At 42.0% G+C, this 13,305-nt stretch overlaps 1 protein-coding gene across 4 annotated transcripts in view; it reads right to left on the reverse strand.

Moving 5' to 3' along the window:
- NPSR1 (neuropeptide S receptor 1) overlaps positions 1 to 13,305 on the reverse strand; it is a 153,300-nt gene that overhangs the window by 1,256 nt on the left and 138,739 nt on the right. For 3 of the 4 annotated variants that reach the window (XM_004007904.6, XM_027969109.3, XM_027969108.3), the window contains 2 exons: positions 5,204 to 5,290; positions 315 to 495 (listed from right to left, as the gene is read on the reverse strand). In XM_004007904.6, coding sequence (XP_004007953.3) covers positions 315 to 495; positions 5,204 to 5,290 — 268 coding nt within the window. Of the gene's footprint in view, positions 1 to 310; positions 496 to 5,203; positions 5,291 to 13,305 lie in introns of those variants that run through there. The other variant, XM_042248613.2, reaches the window with a different exon arrangement.

Here is a 13,305-nt window from a genome sequence, read left to right on the forward strand (position 1 = left end):
ATCTGTAAAATGATCATTCTTTGTGTCCGGCTATCTCCATGGCATTGTATTGAGCCAACTCATGGGGAGAAGCTTTGAACTAAAATAAGGATCATCTATATGTGACTCGATTAGGATGATTGCTATAGGAGGTGATGTGGTATAGGAGAAAGCATGAGCCATGGCTGGGGGGCCTGGATTTGAATCTGTCACACTTAGCGGAAACTTTTTGACTCTCAGTTTCTCATCTATAACCCGCCAGGGAGCTCTAGCATGAGGAAGACACAGGTTGGAGGTGAGTGCAGTGGGCCTCCCCATGTCTGAATGCCTCTTACCTGCAGGGGAAGCATATGGAGTTGCTGAAAACACAGTAGATGAGGGGGTTGATGGCACTGTTCAAGGCAGGCAGGTTCTGAATGATCACAGAAGCGTAGAAACGCTCCTTAGTGTTTGGAAGGAGGCTGAAATTGTCTAAAATGTCGAAGAGGAAGTAGGGACTCCAACAGCAGATGAAGGCTGGGGAGAAGAGAACCATTAGCTCTGTAGCAGCCCACAGCCCAGAGGGCCCTCTGTGTTGGCCCTGAGTGGAGCTTCAGTGAGGAGGTTTCTTAGCACCTGGGATCTCAGAAATATTTAGAACAGTTGTGTGTGTTCATATTAATGTCATGTTTACTTAAACACACACACATACACACTCACATCTACACATACATACATTACATCCCGCAGACGCATTTCTAAAGTTGAGTAAATTTGCTGGAGCTTCTCTGTCTGTAAAGGGAAGGTCTGATTTAACTACTGCAGTGATCCTTGAAAGGCTGGGAGCTGTTCAGCATGGCCTTAGCCTCTCATTCTACACTGTGTGAAAGAAAATTCAGCAGATCCCTCTGGAGACTCTATGGTAAAAGACAGAGCAAGGAACACTTCACAGCGACTCCTGTTTTGGGGTAGGCGAGGGGAAGGGGTGGTAGCTAATGTTTCAAAACACAGCCTGGCTAAGTCACAAGATTCTCAATTTTATTTTCCATTTCCAAGTCAGCCTTTCCAGGCAACACCCACACTATATACCCCTTACCGAGTCCATTAATGTGTGTGAGACCCTGACTCTGCTTGGATCCAAATCCTCAGAGGAAGGAGATGAGAAATGGAGACCCAGAGTGCAATGGCCAATTTTATGTGCCACCTTGACTAGGTCATAGGATGCCCAGATTTTTTTGTTAATCATTACTTCTGATTATTTCTGTGTTCTCAGAGTATTTCTGAATGAGATTATCATTTGAATTTGTAGATTAAGAAAAGTAAATTGTCCTCCCCAATGCGGGTGGGCAGTGATCTATCCATAGGTTTGAATACAATAAAAAGGGTGAGCGAGAGAGGAGTCACTCTGTTTGCTTGACTGTCTTCTGGCTAAGACTTGGATCCTCTTTGGCCTCCATACTTTGACTCAGACTGAGACGACACCATTAGCTCTCCTGGATCTGGAGATCTGGGGACTTTTCAGCTTCACAGTCAAATGAGCCAATTGTTTACAATAAATATCTATATCTATATGTATCTATCCATCTATATATAAAATTTCTCTGGAGAATGCAAATTAATACCATAGAGATAAACCTTTTTGGGATTGACTGGAACCCACATGTGCTCTCTCTTACTTTCTTGCCCCATCCTCTCCACTCTCTTTCTTCACTTTCTCAGTCATAGGATTTTTCCTCAGGGAAGTCAGGCTTCCTTTGCCATCTGACTGTAGGAATCAGCTTGTCACTATAACTCTTTGACTGACACATGTATTTTTTCCCTCCTTGACCTTGACAATCTGTTAAAAGGGAACAGTTCTAACACAAAGACCACTGAACATTCTAGGCTCTGGAGGTAAAGCCTGGCATTGGTGCGGATAGTAGTTCTGGGGCATGGAGGGGCAAAGCTTCTGTTTGGGGGAATTTTGAAAATGCATGTGTGTATATTTGTGTGTGTTGTGTGGGTCCTGGTTTTCCTGGGGATACCCGTCCTCCTGCATCATGCAGCCAGTCCCATCCATGTCTCATACATCCTTCAAATGCCCATTTGGACATTTAGGGAGCAGAGAATCTGTTTATAATGACCCCAGTCTAAAAACCTGATTCTCTTTTATATATGACCACAATATTTTAAATAAATACTGAGTTTTCCAGAAGTCCAATTCCCTTGCAAACAGAGGAAAGATTACTTTGTTTAATTTGGAACTTTAGCAGGATTTGTTCACCTACTGGGAAAATAAAGTCACTGACAGCAATACTGCTTTATTTTTTATGTCTCCATGAAAACACACCTGCATTGGTTTGCATTTGTAATTATTATTACTTCATTATTCTACTAAGGACTGTATCCAAGTATTTATATATTGAAATCTGTATTATTTTATTTTATTTTTGTTGTTGTTGTTTTTTGTATTATTTTATTATCAATTATTTTCTTCCTAGTCTCCCTTTATGTTATACACTGATCTTTTAAGGATTATGGTAGGTACATAGGTTTTTGTATACATTTCATTTCAGAATGGTAAAGGGGCATTACAAAATATTTGTTATAAGAAGGGGCATTTTGGTCTGATTGCACTGTTGACATGGCTGACCTCCTGTGGACTTTCTTGTTCTCTGACTAAAGGGAATCCAATGCCTATGTATGTGGCTCCTGATTATAAAAGGCTGTACTGGCTCTGAAACACATATATAAGGTATGCTTCCTGCCTCAACATCCAGGGAATGTGTATCATGCTTCTGATTGTCTAGGAAAGCGAGATAATCTCCGATCTACTGCAGAAGCTTCTGGGAAAGGGCTTTGAGCCCCAGTGGGTGGTATATGCCCTATCCCCGGGTCTGCCTGCAATGTTGTCTTGAGATTGTATTCTCCTGGCTGAGTCACACGGCATGCTGTCTGTTTGGCATTTTGCAGATGCACTTTAGAAAGGTGAGAGGGACAGTTCTGGTGACAATGTACTTGCAGAGCTAACATGAGAGCTATGCTCCCGGAGGTCTTAAGAACCACAAGATGGGTGGGGAGGGGTAGTATTTTGAGCTAAGTAAAAAAAGGAAATGACACAAATCTTTTCCTTCATGCATATCCCCATTTGTTCTTTCAGCAGATATTAATTAAGCACAGTGTGCAAGGACCCTATAAGCCCTTGGTGATAATGTAAGGAAAACAAAAGCGAAAGTCATTGCTTGTGGGGATTTTGCCCCACAAATAGACAATAAACAGATCATCATATATCCTATACTGTCAAGTGGAAGTAGAAATATGAAGAAAAAATTAAGTAGGGTAAAGACTATAGGAGAGACATTTAAGACTTGCCAAGGAGGCCTTTCTGAAGAGGTGGTGTTGTTGGAAAGCAAGATGATGTCAAGCCATGGCATGGATAAGCCATGCCACCATCTGAAGGCAGGGCATTTCAGGTGGGAAATATTGCAAGGTATGAACAAGTTGACATTTGAAGAAACAGCAAGAAAACCAGTGTGACTTATATATAGAATGGGCAAGGAAGAGAACTGAGGCATGGGGCTGGATACTTGGCTGGAGGACAGATCACACACACTGTAAGACATGGGAAAAAGTACGATTTTATTCCAGTGTCATGGGAATCCATAGGTGAGTTTGCAGGGTAGTGATAGTGTCTGATTAACATTTTTTAAATGATCACATTATCTGTTTTACAGAGAAGGATTAAAAGAAGATTGGTTGCAGTTCCAGTGTTCCAAGGAGAAGTTGGTAGGAGCTTAGATCAAGGAAGTAATTGTATAGAAGCTGAGGAATGGTTGAATTTGAGAACTCTTTTGCAGGTAAAGCTTCTGTGCCTTACTGATAGACTACATATGTGGCGTGGAAGAGAAATAGTATAATGACAGACAGATGACCGACCCTTAGGTTTTTGGTATGGATGAAAGATCAAGTCATTTACTAAACTCGGGAACACAGGAGGACGAGTAAACTTGCAGGAGATATGAAAGCATGCTGAGACTTCTGGTTTTTCATGTTGAGTATGCTAAGCTTATCATAAATAAAAGTTTCAAGTAGAATTATAAAAAAATTTCAAGTAGAAATCATAGATATAATTTCTAAGCAAAGGAAGTGTTCCAAAGAAGAACTGAGCAAATGTTGTTTAGAAATCTGGCATTTTGTTGGCTGTGGTTACCTTGATAAGTGTGCCTGTACTAGGGTAATAGGAAAGAAAGCTAATAGAAATAGGCTCCAGAGAATGAGAGATGCTAGAAAGGAGAGTGTTAAAGGAGAGGGTCTGTTACTGGGGAGTTTTTAGAGGGAGCTGTTACAGTATGTGTATGTGCATTTGATCCAGTCTAGGGGGATATCTGTGGGGGAGAGGAGATGATTGCAGGAAGAGAATTCTTGAGTTAGCAGGGAGGAATGGGATAGCTCAAGTGCATTTTGGATTAAGGAGCAGAGACGGTTTATCCATAGTAATAGGAGAAAAGGCAGAGATGCAGGTAAGTCCATGGATATGAAGGCAGGTGAATGAGGAAGTTCTATTCTGACAAGGGTGTTTTCCTTGTGAAATAAGAATCAGGGCCATTAACTGAGGGGACGAAAGGGGGAGGAAGTTTTGAAGGTTTGGAAATGACGAAGAATATAACACCAATCTGGCATATATTAGGTGCTCTAGAAATACCTTTTTTTCTTGGATGAGGTGACTTTGTGGGTCTTAAGAGTAGAGAGACCCCCCCCCCCAAAAAAAAAACAAACAAACAAAAGGAAAGGGAAAATGACAGGAGCGAGCAGGGAAGATAAGGCATCCATTAGGGAAGAATTTACGGTGACCATGAAATTAAATATCCAGAAGTGGAATGCTGCTTCTGTCTTCCTTGGTTGTTGAACTTCAGCTCTGGGGAGTGTATGTATGCCTTCAGAAAAGCAACTGGGTCAACTAGATGGTGGTGAGCATCAGCTTCAGCTAGTAATGTCTTAATTGGATTTGTTTCCACATTATCCATCCCATGGCTGTGTTGCACAACAATATTCATAAAGACAGATGTAGGAAACCAAATGTTGGCCCTTGAGGGAGCCACGGTGGCACTGATAAGCTCCACACGCACATTCATTTCTAACTGGGAAAAGGCAGAAGTTCCCATAGACCGATTTTTTCCTTGTGTGCACTTTGTGTCACCGGGTCCCAGGTACAAATTTGTTTTTGGAATGTCAACAGTTTTACAACACGAGGAGGGATGTTGCTTACCGAGAATGATGACAATGCTATACTTGATGGCCTTGATCTTTGCCTTTGAGATGAGCCCTCGGTTGTAACTGGTGCACAGCTTTCCATCTGCAGATGCAAAAAGCGAACCATAAAGTGAAGTGCTGCTTCTGCCAATAGGAACATTGTAGGTTAGACCCACAGTTGTCATGGGACCACTTACATCCTCCTCACCTATGCCCAGGAGGAACCCCCTTCCCCCGCCCTGCCCTTTGACATATTCAGAGTAAATGGGCTGGATGCTAGAAACTGCTCAGTTTGCAGTTTAATGTAAAACGCAAATGCATTGGGACATCCAGACTCTCAAGAGACTTGGCTGGATGCCCTGAATCAACTGAATCTGGAATGAGCCAGGTGACCACAGGGGGCGATGCTGAGACATTGGTCTTGTCCCTGCAGCAACCTAGGACAAAGCAGTTTTCCTAGAAATCTTACCCCAGATGAACTTACTCATCTAGCTCAGAAATTCCACTCTCAACACAAGCTCAAGCCAGAGATATAATAAAACCTGTTCCAAATAAGAACCTCGTTATAACTTTAATCTTATGTGGGTTGTTTGATACTAAACATGTGAGGATTAAATTTAGGAATCCACTAGAATGTAAGCTTGATGGAGACAGAGACTTTGTTTTCCTCATTTCTGTATCCTCTAAACTAGTGAATGACTAATTAATATTTATTGAATGAATTAATATAAACCCGTCTCTGAAGCTGTGAGAGATTTTTTTACTATCATGGCTTCTACCAGCCCTCATGGTGCCTTTGTGAAAATTGGGAAAAGATGCTCTCCCTCCGGACAAAAGCAGACCCTCAGTGAGGGAGAGGCATGGACAGAAGGCCAGCCCCACACACCCTCAGCTGAGTGCCACTGATTAAGGCTCAAGGGACACAAGCCTAGTGGTAGCCAAGGTCAGAGGCCCACCCACGGCACACCTAAGTCATATGATGTAGGACTACCCTACAGCCCAGCTCCCATGCTCACTGGTCCTCACTACACCTTCAGATGTCTCGTTTGAAATGTATTTAAATCCTCATGGAAACTGGTGTGAAATTTACCTTTGCGCTATTTATTCTACCTTGTCTGCAATCCAATCCAGCCCAACCCATCAAGAGATAAGGACTGAACAAAATAGGCTAAAATAGAGTTCCTCTTCTCTGGGAACTTTCAATCCAGCAGGAAAGATCACTCAGCATGAGGCTGGGTGAGATGAGAGAGACTAATACCAAAAACCAAGTATGAACGAAGAAGGAAGCCATTCCCCCACTGTAATGCAGAGGTGGCCGCAAGGCAGAGGCGGAAATCCCCAAGGCCAAGCTGGGGGTGGGGGCGTAGGATTGGGAAAGATGCCTGAAGCAGAGGGGAAGTCCTCAGCCAAGACGGGGAAATGAGAAAATGTAGGAAGTGTTAGAATCTTGGTGAGTCATCTCGCTTGGCTGGAGCCTGAAAGGACGCTGGTTTGAGGGTGGGGAGAAGGACTGAGGCCAAAGTAGGAAGACCTTGAATGTCTCCCTGAGGAGTTTGGGCTGAATTTCTGAGGCAGCTGCAAGTCATCGAAGCTTCTGTCTGTTTCACAGTTTGAACGCTTACTCATTGGAGAAGACAAGCTGTTAGCAGGAATAATAGGAATAAGGGGTTTTTCTGTGCAGTTAAGTGAAATACTATATTTAATTATATAATTGATTTTTATTTCTTGATGTCTACCCTGGAAGGCCACTCTTAGGCACTATTAGGGCCTTCAGATTGTTCCATGCATTTCACAGAAGCACAAAGTTTCAGTGGTATAAGGGAGAAAATGCTTCAAGAGTATTTACAGCAGTGGTTTTTAGGTGGGGAAATATTGCCCCCGGGGTTATGACTGGACACATTTTTGATTGTCACAATGGTTGGGGTGGGTGTTCCAGGAATCTTGTGGGCAAAGACCAAGAGTGCTGCTAAATATCCTTCAATGCACAGGACAGTTCCCCACAAAAGAAGAATTACCTAGTTCAAACTACTGACAGTGCCAAGGTTGAAGCCCTGATTTCCAAAGTAGTATCTTGGAAAGGATACAGACTTCAAGATCAAACCTGAATACACACTCCAGCTCCACAACTTACTAGTGGTGTCATCTCATGCAAATTGCCTACTATTCCCAGCATCAGTTTCCCATTTTCAAAAATGAAGCATGAAACACCTAATTCACAGAGTTGTCTTGAAGATTAAAATAAAGTAATATATTCAAGGTGCCAATCCCCATAGCAGGAATGTCAATTTCCTTATGAGTTGGGATGAATGAGATTTTAACAGTTTTTCAGGAGGATGAGCTGCCTTTATGGAAGTGAACAGAAAATATTACTACATTTGTTGTTGTTGTTGTTTGGTCACTCTGTCATATCCAACTCTTCTGTGACCCCATGGATTGTAGCCCACCAGTCTCCTCTGTCCATGGGATTCTCCAGGCAAGAAAGGGTTGCCGACTCCTCCAGGGGATCTTCCCAAGCCTCCTGCTTGATAGGCAGATTCTTTACCTCTGAATCACCTGGGAAGACTCATTACTATATTTAGATAGGCTACTATTCAATATTATCTGTATATAGAATTTATATACACCAGATAATTATCAGGATGGGATTATAGCCATGGGGGCAAGTAAAAAAGACAGCAGATCAAATCATATCTTTTCAAAGTATCTCCATTTGCTGGTATAATAGCTGGCTCCTAAACAGCATGGCTCTGAAGACTTACTTTTTCAGAAAACTTTTTGAGAATGACATTTGTGCTCTGAAATCTGTTTAAAATGGAAACTTGCAGTACTTTCCACAGGGCAACTGGGTGACAATATAATCAACTCCTACCATTCCATCTCCCAATGAGATCAGTAAAAAGCATCTTTAATCTGACCACTCTAGGAAATGCAAAACCTCCAGCTCCTGAAGATGGCTCTTCAAAGTGAGCTGAACTGCAAAATCCCAGTAATTCTCCTTTATTGGGAGATAAAAGGATTATTTCCCCTCAGGCCTTGGGGCTGAGCAGGAGTGAAAAGCAGTTAAATTCAGCTGTCACTGTGCATTAATAGGGGGTAGCCTTAGAGGCAGTGGGTGGATTAGATTTTGGACTGGAAGCAGGATGCTGCCTTGGGCTGTCTTAGTTCAAGGATGAATCCTAAGTGGCCAGTTGCTGCTCCTTTCCTTCCCCATGCTTCATGCCCCTTGCAGAGCCACTGGGAACCTTCTTTTTTTAAAATTTTTGTGGGCTGAGCCTCTGAGGGGGGAGCTACTGATGTCCTGAGATTTTAAATGAAGCGGAATTTACTCCTGTCTGGTTGGGGCTGGGGGTAGGCATACGCGGACCTACAAGAGTCTGGGTGATTTGTTTGTTAACAAGGAAGTCTACCTGATAATATTTTAAAACCATTATTTTTTCATATGTTGGTAACTTCATGTATTTCAGATTAATTTCAAAAATTGAACATTTTAACAATTATGCCTGATTTCTAAAAATTTTGAATTTAAAATTTATTTTTAATTTCTGATAATTGATGACCTCTTTATGAATATAACCTTAAGTGGACTATTTTTGATGCATTATGTCTCATCTACTTAGCTCAGGACTTTGGCCACCTCCACTTCCTTTCCTCGTGTGTGTACAGAAGGTCATAGATACAAGGAAGTATGACCTAACTCACCTAACTTACAGCCTTGTCTATTCCTCAGCTCCTCAGTTCAGGTGGAACCAGGAACCCTGGCAGACCCAAAATAATTGGGCAGACAGGTTAGCTATCCACCAAATTCTTTCCTTTGCCCCCAAGGCCCACAGAGAGATGACATTTTCCAGCCTCCTTTTCGGCAGGGGTTGTTCATTTCAGTTCACTCACTCAGTCGTGTCCAACTCTTTGCAACCCCATGGACTGCATGTTCATCAAACTCATGTCCATCAAGTTGGTGATGCCATCCAACCATCTCATCCTCTGTGGTTCCCTTCTCCTCCTGCCTTCAGTCTTTCCCAGCATCAGGGTCTTTTCTAATGAGTCAGCTCTTTGCATCAGGTGGCCAAAGTATTGGAGCTTCAGCTCAGCATCAGTCTTTCCAATGAATCTTCAGAGCTGATTTCCTTTAGGATTAATGGTTTGATCTCCTTGCAGTCCAAGGGACCCTCAAGAGTCTTCTCCAACACCACAGTTCAAAAGCATCAATTCCTTGGTGCTCAGTTTTCTTTATGATCCAGCTCTCACATCCATACACGACTACTGGAAAAACTATGGCTTTAACTAGATGGACCTTTGTTGGCAAAGTAATGTCTCTGCTTTTTAATATCAATAACCTCAGATATGCAGATGACACCACCCTTATGGCAGAAAGTGAAGAGAAACTAAAAGCCTCTTGATGAAAGTGAAAGAGGAGAGTGAAAAAGTTGGCCTAAAGCTCAACATTCAGAAAACGAAGATCATGGCATCTGGTCCCATCACTTCATGGGAAATAGATGGGGAAACAGTGGAAACAGTGTCAGACTTTATTTTTGGGGGCTCCAAAATCACTGCAGATGGTGATTGCAGCCATGAAATTAAAAGACACCTACTCCTTGGAAGAAAAGTTATGACCAACCTAGATAGTATATTCAAAAGCAGAGACATTACTTTGCCGACTAAGGTCCATCTAGTCAAGGCTATAGTTTTTCCTGTGGTCATGTATGGATGTGAGAGTTGGACTGTGAAGAAAGCTGAGCACCTAAGAATTGATGCTTTTGAACTGTGGTGTTGGAGAAGACTCTTGAGAGTCCCTTGGACTATAAGGAGATCCAACCAGTCCATTCTGAAGATCAGCCCTGGGATTTCTTTGGAAGGAATGATACTAAAGCTGAAACTCCAGTACTTTGGCCACCTCATGCGAAGAGTTGACTCATTGGAAAAGACTCTGATGCTGGGAGGGATTGGGGGCAGGAGGAGAAGGGGACGACAGAGGATGAGATGGCTGGATGGCATCATGGACTTGATGGATGTGAGTCTGAGTGAATTCTGGGAGTTGGTGATGGACAGGGAGGCCTGGAGTGCTGTGATTCATGGGGTTGCAAAGAGTTGGACATGACTGAGTGACTGAACTGAACTGAACTGAACTGAGGTTGGTCATAGCTTTTCTTCCAAAGAGCAAGTGTCTTTTAATTTCATGGCTGCGGTCAACATCCACAGTGATTTTGGAGCCCAAGAAAATAAAATCTATCACTGTTTCCATTGTTTCCCCATCTATTTGCCATGAAGTGATGGGACCAGATGCCATGATCTTAGTTTTCTTTTCAGCTGGGGGTAGTCACGTGATTAAGTTCTGCCTATAGGAACATGGAGAGAACTCAGGCCTGGCTCAGATACACTCCCTGAGTAATCCTTCATGCTGTCTTCCCTCATCCTCAATCTGCTGGATACTGATGCTAAGCCATACCTTAGTAGCCATTTGTTAAAGAGTGGCAGCATCGTCATCTACTTGATTTTCCGAATGACTGTGTCTTTCCCTTTGACCTTTGCTGTCAATTCGACTTTAACTGAAGAAGAAACAAATTTCTATTTTGTTAAGGTTACTGTATTTGCGGGTTTCGCTGATATAGCTGCTAGTGCTTCCTTGACTAAAGCAGAGATTGAAGCTTCACATGTAGTGCTGTCATAATGCAAAGCTCAGCAAGCAGCATTGGCCTATAGGCAGGGAGCACGTAGTGAGGAGACTGATAGGGAAAGCTGGGACGGTAGAGATGCACCGGATAGAAGTGTTATCAAGGGAAGGCAGGTTGTGTGCTTACTGAGACTGGACCCCCAGGGAGAGTACAAAGGTGGTATAGAGTTAGGATTCTCCAGAGAAAGAGAACATACATGTCTGTGTCGGTAGCTATATCCATGTATATGTGGAAATTTATTATAGAAATTGACTCATGCAGTTATGGAGGCTAAATTCCTTAATCTGCTGTCTGCAGACCCAAGAGGTCTGATGGTCTAATTCAGCCCAAATCCAAAAACATGAAAACCAGGAGAGACGATGATGTACATCTAAGTCAAAACGCTGGAGAATCAGGCAACCAATAGTGTAAATCTTTGTCCTAGTCTTAGGTCCCAAGAAGCGAGTAGGACAAGATGGATGTCCCAGCTTGAGCAAATTTGCCCTTCTTTTGCTTTTAGTTCTATTCTGGCCTTCAGCGGATTGGATGACTCTTACTGTCATTGGTGAGGCCTGTCTTCTTTACTTAGTGTGCAGATTCACACGCTTCCAGGAATGCCCTCTAGACACACTTAGAAATAATGTTTTTACCAGCTCTCTGGCTAGCACAATCAAGTTGACATAGAAAATTAACTATCTCAGTTGGTAAACAGAATGTTAATAGTGTGTGTTGATTGCCACCAGCTGTGTTTAGCAAAGTATTAGGAAAAAAGAGATGAACTCAGACAAGAGTTGGTTGGAGTACGAACAAAAATGAAAGAAATTAGGGAAAGTCCTAAAATTTGGAAACCTTTAAAAAATTTTATTTCTTTTTTTCGCTAAACTGGGTCTTCATTGCTGGACTTGGGCTTTTTCTAGTGGCGTGGATAGAGGCTACTCTGCAGTTGCGGTGCCTGGGCTTTGCATTGCAGTCGCTTCTCTCATAGCAGAGCATGGTCTCTGGGGCACTGGGCTTCAGTAGTTGCAGCATGTGGGCACAGTAGTTGTGGCCTCTGCACTCTAGAGCAGGGGCTCAGTAGTTGGGGCACACAGGGTTAGCCGCCACATGGCATGTGGGATCTTCCTGGACCAGAGATCAAACCCATTTCATGGATTCTTTACCACTGAGCCACCAAGGAAGCCCCTTAGAATTTGGAATCTTACAGAGCTGCATGGCTCGATTGTTTCCTGTCTTCATAGCACCAAGTACATACTTTGTATGGCCCAATGCAAATTGAGAATGCAAACGGACTGCTAAAGCAAATGTGCATACCTTTTGACTGTGCACATCTTATGCCAATGAAGCCAGTATCCAAATTCAGTTGTAACAGAAGTTAACACCAGCAATGACCCATTCAGAATCACTGCTGAGAAGAAAGGCAGACTAAGGATGTGGCCTCCCACCTATTGTTTCAGATGACCTCAAGCTAGCTTCTATTCTAGGGGATTAAATGAGGAAGCAAAGAAACTAGTCAGACCTGAGATTTATTTTCAGAAAGACTGTTTGGATATGGTTGCTGGTGAAGCTGACTGGAAGCAAATAAGTCAGAAGTCTACTAAGATTTTTAGGAATGATATTAGATAAACATGATAGATTAGATAAATTAGATGTTAGATAAACATGAGGTTTATATCTTTGTTAATACTTAGAAATACCAGATTTTAAAACTTTACCAATCCTGTGACTGACAAACTGTACCTAGTTGAAGTTTAAATGTATACTTTCCTTGTGTATCAGTGAGGTTGAGAACCTTGTTTTTGGCTATTACTCTTTTCCCTCTTACGAAATGTGTTTGTGTCTTCCTCATTTTTCTTCTATTTATCTTTTTAAAAAATATTTTTATTGATTCTGAAGAATTCTTCATACATTCTAGATACTAATCTTTCCCTAGATAATGTATTGCAAATAGCTTCTCCCACTTTTTGGCTTGACTTTTAAATATAAATAGAGTCAAATTTATTTATCACTTTTTTGGTTTAATGCATCTTGTCTATCTTTTAAGAAATCCTTTCTTATTCCAGTGTCATAAAGATAACATCCTTCATTGTCTTTAAAAAAATTTTAAAGTCTTACATTTCACATCTAAATTTCAAATTTCCCTGGAATTTAATTATGCCTATGAATTGAGGTGAAGATCCAATTAATTGATTACCCTATAATCTTCTGATGTATATCAAGCGCTTATATTATATGTGTGGGTCTCTTTGGGAGCTGTTTTTTTTTTTTTTTTTCCTATTGAAGTGTCTATACCACACTCTATTAGTCACTCTAACTTTATGATAAATCACTGTTTATACATTAAACCTTTACTACCTTGGGCTTCCCTTGTAGCTCAGTCGTTAAAGAATCTGCCTGCAGTGCAGGAGACCTGGGTTTGATCCTTGGGTTGGGAAGATCCCCTGGAGAAGGAAATGGCAACCCACTCCAGTGT

The sequence above is a fragment of the Ovis aries genome, chromosome 4 (assembly GCF_016772045.2).
Source record: "Ovis aries strain OAR_USU_Benz2616 breed Rambouillet chromosome 4, ARS-UI_Ramb_v3.0, whole genome shotgun sequence".
NCBI classification, from domain to species: Eukaryota; Metazoa; Chordata; class Mammalia; order Artiodactyla; family Bovidae; genus Ovis; species Ovis aries.